The 14,329-nt window shown below is 37.6% G+C and overlaps 1 protein-coding gene across 1 annotated transcript in view; it reads left to right on the plus strand.

Moving 5' to 3' along the window:
- Nucleotides 1-14,052, plus strand: part of LOC149837106 (SAC3 family protein B-like) — a 32,498-nt gene extending 18,446 nt beyond the window's left edge. The window contains exons 3-17 of the mRNA XM_090007249.1: nucleotides 321-554; nucleotides 1,079-1,192; nucleotides 1,792-2,010; nucleotides 2,127-2,222; nucleotides 2,318-2,598; nucleotides 4,340-4,440; nucleotides 4,580-4,795; nucleotides 4,879-5,106; nucleotides 5,187-5,278; nucleotides 5,381-5,474; nucleotides 9,585-9,677; nucleotides 9,755-10,602; nucleotides 10,696-10,810; nucleotides 11,393-13,403; nucleotides 13,509-14,052. Of these exons, the coding sequence (XP_089863375.1) occupies nucleotides 321-554; nucleotides 1,079-1,192; nucleotides 1,792-2,010; nucleotides 2,127-2,222; nucleotides 2,318-2,598; nucleotides 4,340-4,440; nucleotides 4,580-4,795; nucleotides 4,879-5,106; nucleotides 5,187-5,278; nucleotides 5,381-5,474; nucleotides 9,585-9,677; nucleotides 9,755-10,602; nucleotides 10,696-10,810; nucleotides 11,393-13,063 (4,402 nt within the window). The 3' untranslated portion in view covers nucleotides 13,064-13,403; nucleotides 13,509-14,052. The remainder of the gene's footprint in view (nucleotides 1-320; nucleotides 555-1,078; nucleotides 1,193-1,791; nucleotides 2,011-2,126; nucleotides 2,223-2,317; nucleotides 2,599-4,339; nucleotides 4,441-4,579; nucleotides 4,796-4,878; nucleotides 5,107-5,186; nucleotides 5,279-5,380; nucleotides 5,475-9,584; nucleotides 9,678-9,754; nucleotides 10,603-10,695; nucleotides 10,811-11,392; nucleotides 13,404-13,508) is intronic.
- The last annotated feature ends 277 nt before the right edge of the window (nucleotides 14,053-14,329 follow it).

Consider the following 14,329-nt stretch of genomic DNA (forward strand, 5'->3'; position numbering starts at 1 on the left):
TTAATAGACTATCACTGAATCAGTGAGATCTTTTGGACATGGCTACTTGGTGACTTTCAAATTGCATAGCACGAGATACAGTGGTATGACTTGTGAATGGACATCACATGCATTGTAAAGTTGCATGCTAATATATACAGTCCGTTTTTTCCCTTTTTCTCCTTCATGGTACCGAGGGTGGGATCCGATAATTCTGGAGGGATCAAGGTGAAATGAAAAAAAAAAAAAACTTGAAAGACATCAATATTTTGTATAGTTACAGCATAGGAATGTTTTCTCATGTTCTTGAGCACTGATTTTCTCAAATCTTTTAATGTCAGATCTGCTGTTCTTGTTCATGGATATGGTGACATGCCAAAGCTTCTTTCCAATCAATCTAGTTCATTAGCTTATCAGAAGTTAAATCCGCAATTTGATGCATGGGGTGCCAGAAGCAGATCTCCACCTAAGGCAAATAACTTTCAGGTTTCATCAGGGCCTATGCCCAGTACATCACCCAATGTGCAAGATGTGTTAAAGTCGAGTCCAGAATTTGTGCAAGAGAAGACTGAAAGGTCATTATTGTTGAACATGTTATCATTAAATTTATGATTTGGATGTGACTGATTTTTCATCTGGTTCATTAGCAATAGTCATGGTGCTATTAATGTACAGATGCATGCAATATGCTATTTGAAGGTGCATAATAATGAGATCAGGCAGTCTATCGAAGCCTCTTTTTTTTCCAATAAATAAATCATAATGCATTTTTCAGTTCATGCATTTCAGATTTCCTTGTCTATTGGAGATATGCAAAAGTTATCTCTTATGTAAATGCCTCTCTGCAACATTATTACTTCAAAATAGATCTGACTTCATTCCAGATCAAGCCTCAAGACCACAGTTCAACTTCCATTCTCGTCCACAAATGATGTTAGTTTGAAGTGATTCTTTTGACTATGTGGGATGCGTCTGTCCTGATTTGGCCAGTTTTGTTATCAAATCTGTTATACTTCTTCATAGATTCTGTAGTGATTCTAATCCAGTAACAAGTCAGATATTACATCCGCATTTTTGACACATGAAATGCTGGATTCAGGTCTCCTTCAAATGCTGCCAGCTTCCATGTTCCAAAAACAACAAGGTCTCCTCTGCCTCATGCAGATGAAGTTTCCATATCTAACTCTCCTTTCATGCAATTTGATACTGAAAGGTAAGTTTTCTTTATTCCATGCACTTATTCTGCAAATGCTGCATTACTGAAAGCTTGAGATTCCTTGAAAAAGAATGAATAGTGGCCTGTTGAAGTTATATAATTGTGGATATAGTTCATTAGTTGATGGATAAGACATGCTGTGATGCAAAAGAATATGTATCTATGTGCCTGCTATTATATGTCTATAATATAGTAATTTTTCATTTGGTTTTCCATCTGCCTAGAGCTGTGACATCATAGTTAATGATCTGGGTTTTAAATTTTGAGCTCCATACTTGTCTGTGCTTGTTCTTTAGAAATTTCCTTTCTTCGGTTGTACTCATTTTTTATATTAAGGTTAATCAGATGTCCTGGATGAGTGATTTCTCTTGTTCTCATAGCAGCTGATTCTAGAATCCTAGGGACTTCGTCTAGTTTGGGAAGTCTTGAAGTTTGAGTTTATCTCAATTCCAGTCAATTAAGAAAAGACTGATATTATTTTAATCTTTAGTAGTTCTGAGCCATTTGTTGATGTTGGAACAAATGTGGATAACGGTTGTCTTGGCCTGCTATTGCTTGCCTAACCAGTGATTTTGACTTAAATATTTGAATGTTAGGTCTGCCGCACCTCTTGCTAGATCGAATGTTGTGCCAAATTCTCCTTCTAGTGTTGCTGGCTTACTACAGCAACAGGTATCAAATCCTAGATTTGATGGATGGAGTGGTGAAACTAGATCTCCTCCAAAGGTACTTCCAAAAAGAACAAGGTTCCCTTTTGCTTACACACATGAAATTTTGGCTCCTGATTTGCACAAGGTGCAAGATGGAACTGAGAGGTAATCCTTTTGCCTTTTCCCTGCGTGTTTATCTGTGAAGGCATTATTGCCTTATGAGACAATCCTTGATTTAATGAATGGTGTGGTGGAACTAGATCTCCTCCAATGGCTCCCAGCTTTCAAGTTCCAAAAAGAACAAGGTCTCCTCCTTTGGCTTACACAGATGAGATTTTAGTTCCTGATTTACACATGATGCAAGATGAAACTGAAAGGTGACTTTTTTTTATCCATGTGTCAGCGAAATGCATTATTGACTTATGAAAAATATGTTTCATCCACCTCAATGTATCTCAAACTTTCAATGCAGAGAGGCTCAAGCGAAGGCAAAGCGGTTAGCGCGTTTCCACATAGAACTGAAACAGCCAATTAATAATACTGAGCATCGTCAAAAGCATAATTGCTTTGGCAGTAGAAGTGATCATGGTTCACACGAAAAAAGAAAGTTTGTTTCTGAGATTTCTGTTGAAGAACCATCTTATCTTGCAAGGGGGAGTCCTTTAGGTGATTGTGATGCCGTGGATACTGCACTTAGTGGAAACTCTGAATCAAGCAGTGCGATTGTGGGCCTATGCCCCGATATGTGCCCTGGTATGTAGTTTTCTTCTGCTCTTTCCCTCTGCTTTCAGTTGATTTTAAGCACCCTTGTAGGCTGACCCAGAGTTGCCAGTCGAGGAAGCAGGAGCGGGAGGTGAGGCACTTCTAAAATTTTAGGGAGGGAGAAGTGGGAAGCGACTTAGAAGCGAACTGAGAATCGTCTCGGAAGCGAACCGAAAGCGACCTAGGAAACTAACCAGGATTCAAAAGGAGAACGAAGAGGGAAGCAACCTAGGATTCAAGTGGAAAGTGAATAGGAATTGAAATGGAAGCGAAAATGTAATTACATTTTTCCTAATTTACCAAAATATAAGATTTATGTTATCATTGACAAAATAAAACATTAAAACTGATCTATTAATCTCAAGATGGGATCATATATGCAAGTGCAACCATTTAACAATCAAAAGTAACAAACTATATAAGATAATTAGTGATGAAATCCAAATATCTATGCGTTTGTGTGAAGGAGCAACCACAAATCTATAAACTAATCACATAGATTTGAATCATATGATTGTGACATAAGTTTTTTAAAGGCTTCAAAAATCAGTGGCCCATAATGTACCAAAATTTTACAATTCAAAATTATATTTTTACATTGAGAAAACATGATCCAAGGTTTTATCCTTAGTAGACAAACCATGCTGAACAGATCTATATGGTCAAATTGAGTCGATAGAATCGATACAGCTTGAACCTATGATTTCCAAATCAATAGTTTCGTACCTACATTAGTACCAATATAAACCCTTTCACCAATCCATGAGTTATTTTGCACATATCAAGTCTATTCATGGGGTTACATGATCCAGGATGGGCTAAGTTTATTCTGCCTTGTGTAGCCTAGCCCAACCAATAAACAGGCTGAATTCCATGTAAGGGAAAAATGTAAATGCAGTGGAGCTCAGCTGCTCAGCCCAACCTGTTTACTAGTTGGGTCTAAAGGCCTGGACCAGTCAGTTCAGACTCCAAACACAGTGAGGTTTGTCAAATGTAGCAAATGTCAATAAACCAAGAACAAAAGGAAAAGGAATCTGGAATGCAATCAATTCTCACATGCTTCATTGCAATCAAGCTCTTAAAAAAGAATCAGAAAAGTGACTCTCCCGATGAATCCGTGATTTCAAGAAGCAAAATGTAAGAGATCCAGGCAAAGACCAGGCATTATCTTCCAAGATACCATGAATTTGGTCCTAATTCGAGATCGACATTGAGAGAGAGAGAGAGGGCGTACCTGAAGATATCCATGGTCATCAGAGGTCGCCGAAGGTCAATGGAGGTCGATGAAAGTCGATGGAGAGGTCAAGAACGAGAGAGAGTGAGTTCGGATTTGGGAATGAAAACCCTACTCACTCAATTTTGCCTCTTTTAATCGATTTTACTTTCAAAATAACCATTTTGCCCTTATTCTGTTTGGTAAAAAAATGTTTTTAAGGGCTAAAACTGTCCAAGCCCCCTTTTTTAAGAAAACGCGTTCTTCCCTAGCGTTTCGGAAGCGCCACATTTCGTGCTTCCAAAATGTGCTTCAGGGAAGCACACTTCCCCAAGTCTATGGATGCTTCCGGTAACCCTGGTCTGACCTACCTTTTCCGCTTCCCTCTGCCGGAAAATGAAAAAAAATACACAAGACAAGATGCGCTATTAGTATTTGATGGATGTTTGCTTTACTCATGTAGAAGTTTCATTTGTATTTATTTGATGTGTGGCTTTTGTGTTTTTGTTCATCCTCTAGAAAGGGAAAGGGAAGAACGTGAGCGCAAAGGTGATCTTGATATATATGAACGTTTGGATGGAGAAAGAAACCAAACAAGTAAATGGCTCGCTGTGAAGAAGGTAATTTTCAACCACTATATGGGCTCAAAATTGCCAACCATCTTTTATTCTGAGATTCTTCTTTCTTTCTTTTATATATATATATATATATATATATATAGCAGGAAATGTGATTGAAGTTCTTATTTGTTTCATACAGTATAATCGAACTGCGGAGAGAGAAGCCCACCTGATAAGGCCTCTTCCAGTTCTGCAGAAAACTGTAAATTATCTTTTGAATTTGATTAATCAGCCATATGATGACAAGTTTCTAAGCATATATAACTTTCTATGGGACCGAATGAGAGCAATTCGAATGGATCTTCGGATGCAGCATATTTTTGACAGAGATGCTATAACCATGCATGAACAAATGGTCTGTTTGTCATCAACTTTTGTATTGATTTTTCTGATACATAACATTTGCTTTATATTTACTGGTTTCTTGGCTGTTTGCAGATAAGATTACACATTATAGCAATGCATGAGTTCTGTGAATATTCCAAGGGGGAGGGTTTCTCAGAGGGTTTTGATGCACATCTGAACATTGAGCAGATGAACAAGACTTCAGTTGAGTTATTTCAAATGTACGATGATCATAGGAAAAAGGGTATTGTTTTTCCAACAGAAAAGGAGTTCAGAGGTTATTATGCACTACTTAAACTAGACAAGCACCCAGGGTACAGAGTAAGCTTACTCAATTACCTCAGAAATGTGGCTTCTATTCATTTTCATATTTCTTCTGGATAAGAGCTTTCTATTCTTAGGTGGAACCTGCAGAACTGTCACTTGATCTTGCAAAAATGACTTCAGAGATAAGAAAGACACCAGAAGTCCTATTTGCGCGTGTTGTTGCAAGGTATTGATGCCACTGAATATTTCATCATCTTTGCTTAAGCAAAATTTGATGATTGCCAAGTATTTTACAAGCACTCATAAACCTTCTGCTATGTATATCCAGAGCTTGCAGATCTGGTAACTTCATTGCATTCTTTGGGCATGCAAAGAAAGCAACATATCTTCAAGCATGCTTGATGCATGCTCACTTTGGCAAGGTATGTCTATCATATAGTGCCCCGTTTTGCATTTTGTGTTTTATTTTAGCTAGTACTGACATACTGTTTGGTGCCTTATCATGCTTCGCTCATGTTCTTCAATGCCTTTTATGCTTCTTGCATGTTCTTCACTACTTATTATAATCTATATTGACCAATCTGTTCAATGAATAGGGTCATATCCAGTGTGTCCTGTATTTTTTGGTTCTGGGAGTGCAGACTGGAGATGGTCGTAAATGTATCTCTTTTGCATGAAGTGGACACTCTTAGGACTCAAACCTGCGTTTCCACACTGACAGTCCAAGCACATTTCTATTGCACCAAGCAATGGCCCTTGTGGAGCAGTAAAATGAAATGAACAGAAATAAGATGAGCAAAGATTAAGTGCTTAGTCTAGAATTTTGTCTTTATTAATCTGAATCTATTCTGCCTATCTAGATTTCTTTGGAAAAGTTAATCTTTTACCATAGAATTTGTTCTTAATGATGCAAAAATCATATCATATCGTATAATACAATCTGATAAATTGTAGTACAATAGATTCATATTGTAAGATACACCCCGGCTCAGAAATCATAACTTTTTTGGCACTTTTATACAAAAATTGTCAGATACAATTTTTAAGTTTTTAAATAAGGCTTTATTAAGGTCCTATTCACCCTGTGTATAATCCAATAGAGAAAGAATTTTCTCTCAACTTATTATCAAGAATAAGTAGCACTGAATATAAAAATGAAAGATGGGAAGGAATTGATTATAGGAAAAGGTCAATCATTTCATTCTTTTTTAAATATTGTGTTTAGTGAAAGTAGTTAATAACTTAATAGTATATATTGAGAAGTTTTTTTTTGGGCAGCGCATTTGTTAAAATTCTATTACACTCTTGAAGTTAATGTTTGGTGGGTGATGCTTTATTTTACAATGTTATATGATGTGGCTAATTTACTTTATTTTAACACTTTGATTTTTGAAAGTTTTATATGATATGTTCTTTGTAAACCTATGATTATTTTTGTGTTTGATGTTATGTGTTGTTTTCTGATTATTACATATTTATTCATATTCTATTTTTTCATAATTAGGATTACTTCATACTTTAGTTTTATTTCTCAGATGTGTTCTTGTTCCTCATGATCCATTTAAAAGGAATTGCAAAATGTTTTATTTTTTATTTCTTAAAGTGTGTAATATTTTAATTTTAAAATGCTTTTAATGCTTTAGTTTTTGAGGCACTGTACATTGCTAACATCAGGAATTGGAACAATTGCAAATTTCAGGTAACTGGCTGAGCGGCTGAAGTAGCGAAATTAGAGATAAATCGTATCAATTAATAGGTCCTATGAAAAGTCCATCGATTCCAAGTCTCCTGTAAAAAAGAAGATTTATCCAGTTATTTTTTTCTTCCGATAGGATTAATGGACCATCCAACTGAAAATAGTAGAATACGTAGGTCATTAGAAGGAGTTCAAAAAAGTAGATACAAGTAAGGGGTCCTCGGGTGACTCAACACAACAAATGCTCCAAATAACTCTCAAGTAGAATTACCTGTCATCTATGTAGTCAAAAGCCCCGACTAGTCTGCCTAGTCGGTCTAGGCATAAGTAAAATGCCTAGGGTTTGCAATTCCTAGATGGGTACCTTAAAAGGTAGCAATTTTGCTGATCAGGCACCGACTAGGGTGCCTAGTCGGTGACTAAGCTGCCCCCTCCTAGACACCATGGCAGTTTAGTTATTTATTATTCTTATATATATTCTGTTATTTTTGTTATATATATATAATTATATATGTGTGTGATTTGTTCTGTGAAATGATGAAAGCATGCTTTTATATATATAAATATATTTGTGTGTGTTACTTTGCTTTTGGGATCTTTTCTGTGAAACATTGAAATTTTGCACAGTTAATTTTAATTGATTATGTTTTCTTATATATGTCTGTGTTACTTTGGTTCTGATGAATTTTTCTATAAAAGCCTGAAAGCATGTTTAGTATATGGATTGTGTAATATGTTATTTATATATGTATGTGTATTGTGCTTCTGTGAAAGGCTGAAAGCATATTTTGTTGATTATACTGAATATGTTATGAATAATAGAATATATATACATATATCTCTGTACAACAACAACAACAACAACAACAACTACGCCTTTATCCCAAAACAATTGGGGTCGGCGATATGAACCAACAAAGAAAATCATTATGGGTCTTCCACATGCATCCTTCTCCTCCATTCATTTCTATCCAATGCCATGTCCTCGGTGAGGTTCAAAGCATTCATATCCTTTCTTATCACCTCCATCCATGTCTTCCTAGGCCTACCCCGACCTCTTTTAACTAATATATTTTCCCATTTCTCCATCCTTCTAACTGGAGCATCATTAGGCCTTCGTCGAATATGTCCAAACCACCGTAAACGATTCTCTCTCATCTTATTTTCAATGGGTGCAACACCTACCTTCTTACGTATCTCTTCGTTCCGAATCTTATCTTTTATTGTATTTCCACACATCCATCTCAGCTACACTCATTTTTTGAATATGATGTCTCTTGGCAGCCCAACATTCCGTACTATATAGTAAAGCGGGCCTAATAGTCGGCGTATAAAACTTTTCCTTCAACCGCAATGGCATTCTACGATCGCACAACACTCCAGTTGCACTCTTCCATTTCATCCACCCAACCTTTATCCTATGATTTACATCTCCATCAATTTCTCCATACTTTTGAGTGATAGATCCCAAATATTTGAAAGAATCATCCATCGGTATTTCGTGCTCACCAAGCTTCACTACACTCCCATCACTACTTCGTTGCTTACTAAATCGACATTCCATGTATTCTGTCTTACTCTTACTCAACTTAAAACCTCTTGCTTCCAATGTCTGTCTCCATAATTCTAACTTAGCATTAACCCCAGCTCTAGACTCATCAATCAAAACAATATCATCAGCAAACAACATACACCACGGCACATTTTCTTGAATTGATCTCGTAAGCTCATCCATCACTATAGCAAATAGGAAAGGGCTTAAAGCAGATCCTTGATGTAACCCAACCGTTATAGGAAAATTGGTTGTCACCCCTCCACAAGTGCGGACATTGGTTACTACTCCTTCATACATATCTTTAATTATACTAATGTACTTAGAGAAACACCTTTCATCATTGTCCACCAGAGAACGTCCCTAGGTACTCTATCGTAAGCCTTCTCCAAATCAATAAAAACCATATGCAAATCTTTGTTCCTCTCTCTATTTCTCTCAATAAGTTGTCTAAGAAGATGTATAGCTTCCATAGTTGATCTTCCAGGCATAAAACCAAATTGATTCTCCGATATCATGACAATCTTCCTCAACCTAGACTCAATCACCCTCTCCCAAAGTTTCATAGTATGACTCATGAGTTTTATACCACGATAGTTTGTGCAATCTTGTATATCACCCTTATTCTTATATAGAGGCACCAAAGTACTTTTTCTCCACTCATTAGGCATCTTATTTGTCCGCCAAATCTTGTTAAAAAAATTTGTCAATCATTCTAAACCTTTCTCTCCCAAGCATTTCCAAGCCTCGATGGGTATACCATCTGGGCCAACTGCCCTTCTTGATTTCATTTTCTTCAAAGCCTATACATATATCTTTGTGTGTGTAAAATTATATATATATATATATATATATATGTATATTCTGGTTATGTATATTAATATATTTTGTGAAAGCATGTGTAATTTTGTACTTGTGAGATGAAAACATCTTATTAGTAAAAGAATTAATTATATTTTTATGTATATTTTATTTACTTTTTTATATTCTAATTGGGGTACCAATTAGTCCGCCTAGTCCTCACCTAGTCTTTTTAGGGTTCTACTAACTAGGCACCACCTACTGCTTTTGACTGCATAGCCTGTCATATCTGTGCAAGATTCTGAAAATTTATCCTTCCAGTTTCTGTGATGCCGGTTATATTCTCCTACCTGCATACTAGCATTTGATTGTTTGATCATTGACCGGAAGGTGTCACAAATATATCAGATGAATGTAGCTGTTCTTTTATATTTTATATCAATTAATACATGATATAAATCCCTTCATTCTTTATTTTATCAGCTACGAAGCCATGGGCTTGCTTCACTGCATAGTGGTCTGCAGAATAACCAGGGAATTCCAGTGGATCAGATTGTCAAATGGTTAGGCATGGAGGTACATCTACAAACTATATCTACTTGCATAATAGGACTTGTGTCAGAGATTTTATTTATTGGAACTATCTCTGTCAGGAGGAAGATGTAGAAAGTCTTCTCGAGTATCATGGGTTCTCTATCAAGAAATATGAAGATGCATACATGGTGAAGGAAGGACCATTTCTTAACAGTGAAAAGGATTTCCCCACAAGACGCTCATGTCTTGTTCACCTGAAGAAGTCGGCTACAATCTTTGATGATGTCTTTTCCAACCCCCTGCTTTCTTCACCAACCAAACCAGATACAGAAATCTTATATAAATTCGATCATAAGCCTGAAAAGCACAGTGACTTGCCAATTTGGCTTAATCGAATTGACAATGAAATGACTGAATATGAAGATGAAGGTGATCATGGAGATAGTCAACAAGTACTGCTGCAAGTACCATCTGGAGGGCTTTTGTTGACCAGTCCCAAAAACAGAGATAGTCCATCATCGACCAGTCCCAAAAACAGAGATAGTCCATCATCGACCAGTCCCAAAAACAGAGATACTCATCAGATTTCCTTGCCATTGGGAGGGTCATTATCAACCAGTCCCAAAAATAAAGCCACTAACCAGGATTCTCTGCCACTGGGAGGATCGTTATTAACCAGTCCCAAGGGTCAAAAAGCTAATTATGTGGCTGAGTTTGATCTGGCCTCAGATAACAATGTTGTAAATTGTCCGATTTCTACTCTGAATGGAGTAGAAAACATTTCTTCAGTGTCAGATATGAACCAATCACTTGAGAGTGAAAACATAGAAAATATCAGTAATGCAAAAGATCAAGATGCAATGGTTTATCTAGAAAATCTGGAACTGCAAAAGGAACTACTTGAACAAGAGGAGTTGATGAATCAATGGATTGAAGCTGCTAGGGCCAAACTAACATTTTTCCTCAGGTCTGTTACTTGCCAATTCTAGCAAATGAGGTTGTAGTTCAGAAACATTCTAACTGTACTATACTTAAGACTTATTTTTCTGTTATCAAACAGGTTATGGAAGCGGCGGTCATCAAAGAAGAGAGAACTTAGAGAGCTACAGAGGTTGATGTCAAGTGCCGCACTTAGTTCATTGTCATTGGGACCACCTATTTTGCAAAATAAGTTGGTAAATTATCTTTTAATTTATTCTTAATCTTATTTTTCACTTGTTAAGTGTGAAAGTTCCTTCAAGATTGATTTCTCAAGGCGTTGTGGTCTTGTGGAGATATAGTGACTCAGCTGTGGCCATAACTACCTAGTAAGAAAGGGTATTGAAGATCGTAATGGACTTAGCTATGGGCTCAAACTGTCACAAAGTCAACATTAAAAGTGATTCTCTATTGTAATATGGATATGAGCAACTGATTCTCATATAGTTAATGGTCCATTTGTAGTGATAAGCTGCCAATGGACATGGCAAGAATCATCTTCCATTATAGTTCACTGGTTTGAGGTTCCCTGAGGCTAAATCTATATCCAATTGCTCTGCACAGCCTGAGTCAGCGAGTTGGTTGAAATTGTAATGGCCTGTGTTTTCACATAGTTCATTTAAAAATAACCAACTTGTAGCTCCTCTTAGTTTGAGTGTTCTGAGTCTCTTAGCTGAAGCTGATCTGGTGCCTGATTTATGTGAGTGGTTCTGATTTGCTGAGTCTCAGTTCAAATCCTTTCTTTCCCTCCCTCATATCTATTTTTCAACTCCGTGCAGCCATTAAATCCATCCCTTGAACTCAATCTTGATGATGTTATGAGGGAGAGAGATGAGAGATGGAGGAAATCATGGTCACGGATAAATGTTTCTGAAGTCATCCTTCAAATACTCCACCAAAAAAACATGCATTCAAAGTGCATTTGTTGGAAATTGGTTCTGTGCTTTCGGACAACAGACAGCGAAGGGCACCTTTCTACATCACATAAACAACTTAATCAATTGGCTCGATCATGGTTGGCCTCTAAGTTGATGGTTTCTGAGAATGAAGATGAGGATGAAATGGTTGTTTCATCTTTGGGTCTGTCTATTTGGAAGGAGTGGGCAAGCACACGTGCCACTTCTCATCAAATTTGTTGTCTCTCCATCTTGAGAGAGGTGATAATTGGCATAGACAGACCTGTAGGCATTGCTGATGCATTAGTGGGTGCTGGTGGGGTTCTCTTCCTGGTGTCTGAGAACATGCAGTGGAATCTTGATAGAGTTCGATTACACAATCTCATAATGTCCTTGCCATCGGGGTGTAACTTGCCACTCCTTATTTTAAGTGTTGGTATGGATAAAGAGGAAATCGATCTTTCTTCCAAAATTGCTGATAGATTGGAGCTTTTTTCTCTGGATAAAACAAAGATATGTAGCTTCTCTGTGGTCATCATATCAGAAGCCAATGGGCTCTACAGCGATGATTGTCTAAGGGAGGGCCTTAGGTGGCTAGCTGATCAGTCTCCTGTTCAGCCGGTTCTGCAGCAAGTCAAGACTCGTGAGCTGGTGTTGGGATACTTGAATGCTTCAATGGATAATCTTGAAAGCATGAAACTGTCAAAAGTTAGTCCAGACCAATGCATAAATGCCTTTAACAATGCATTGGAGAAATCAGCTAATGATATAATTTCTGCAGCGCAGATGAATACTACCAATTGGCCAGGTACTGAGATTGATTTGATTGATGAATTCACTAGAGAGGCTAGAGCTGTGAGTTTGGAGTTGCCGACAGTTGGATGGAGCTCACCCACAGCAATTGAACACATCTTAAGCTCTTTAACATTCTGCAAGCTTCCACAATTCACTAAAGACTTCTCTTGGCAGGACAAGGCTGTCCACATTGGAAGCCAGAAGTTGGCACTGGAAATCAACTTGAAATGGTATCTGGCTGAGGCATGCAGAATGATGCAAGGGGATTTAGCTGCAAAGGAGGTTTGTCTAATGGTGCAGCAAGGTGCTACCCTCGAGTTCGATAGTACAAATTGCCAGATTGTTCCTAACTGGGTAGTGATTTTCCGCCGAATCTTCAATTGGCGATTGATGAATTTGGGTTCAAATGCTTATGTATTGAAAGATAGGTGCAGACCAAGTCCAGATGAGCACATCTGGTCAAGACACAGACTTCTGTATGAACCATCGTTGGATGAGATGATTGAAATCAGTTGCAGGATTCCAAGTAGGCAGTTCGAACCATTTGAACATGCTGAGGAAGGTGGAGAACTGAGTGAAAGAAATCTGGCTCAGAGTGGTGAGAGCCATGAGATGGGTGAAAATGGTGAAAAACACATGGAGATGCAACCAAAGAGAGAGTTGGCAGTAGAAGTGAGAGATAACAGGTTGAATAGTCTATTGGAGAGATGTAGTATGCTGCAAAACATGATAGACGAGAAACTCTATATTTACTTTTGAAGTTCAAACATGTGTAGCTCCAATTCTCAAAGCTGAGTTCACAACAAAAGCAAGAGTTGTGAAATGATTGGATCTCTACTTGATTTCAAGCATTGCATATTTTGGGAACAAGTTTGGCTGCTGCTGAAACCATAGTCTGCTGACTGATTTGGGCGTTAAGGCAAGTAACATATTCTTGGAATAGATGAGAATTGTATGTCCAATGTTAGCAGAAATTGAAGGGTCGTCAACCGTTCCGGCCACAATACTGATGGTGCTTTCAAGCGGGCAGTTTCCTGTTGCATGCAGAAATCTTCAGTTCCACCCACAGCCCAAATTCCATTTATTGAATATAGATTAGGTAATGTACCTTCATGTATAATTTTGTTTGTTTATTAAATCTGTAGTATTCTCTCTCTCTCTCGGGGCTTCTTTGTTCTAAGGGTTCAGTAAATGTTTTTTTCAGAAGGTGCCACTTTCCATGGGGCTTGGTGGCGAAGGGAGATGCAAACATGAGATTAACTTTCCTCTGTACCCTTTTCATGCTTGTTTTCAATGGAAGTGGAGCTTTGCCAGTCCGAGGGGCCTGACAGCTTTGCGCCAGTTGTGTCATTGTTCACCTGAAGCGACAGAGCTAACCCAACTCGTTTCATGGTTAGGCAACTCAATATGTTAAGGGAGCAGCAATACTGTTGATATTAGAGGGGGAGGAGGTATGTACAACTTGATGGCATCGGTCCTGTTAGGCGACTTCATCACAGAGTGCACAAAGTCGCCTAAATCGTTTGCCATCTAATAGACAAGATGATGGCATCAAGTTGTCTCAAACTAAATGGGAAATTTCAAGTGCCCACTAAACTTTTTGGTCTAATTCATGTGCGTGAGGGTTTTCAATTTCCCCTCAAAGTTTTGTTAATGTTAATCAAACTCCCCATACATAAATTGCCATTGGGTTATCTTTGGTCAACACCAACCAATGTTTTGAAGCTACCATTTTACTCCTGTGAAAATTTAAAAAGGAGATCTCTCATGATTACAATTACTATTTTACAATAATCTTACAAGTCCAATAACAACTGTCCTATTCAAAAATAAGTTCGACTTGTATGCAACAAACCATGTTACTATTTTATCCTTGTAACGAATGCATGCAGGATTTTCAAAGCATTTTCTTGAATTTCTATGAGTGTTCATCCCTCTTCTATGTTACCCTTTGCGTATTGCTAAATACAAAATGGGTATGGTTTGGGTCAAGCTTAACCATTAATACATTGGTAATCTTGAAAA

The sequence above is a fragment of the Nuphar pumila genome, chromosome 5 (genome assembly GCF_984573655.1).
Source record: "Nuphar pumila chromosome 5, dmNupPumi1.hap1.1, whole genome shotgun sequence".
Classification (NCBI taxonomy): domain Eukaryota; kingdom Viridiplantae; phylum Streptophyta; class Magnoliopsida; order Nymphaeales; family Nymphaeaceae; genus Nuphar; species Nuphar pumila.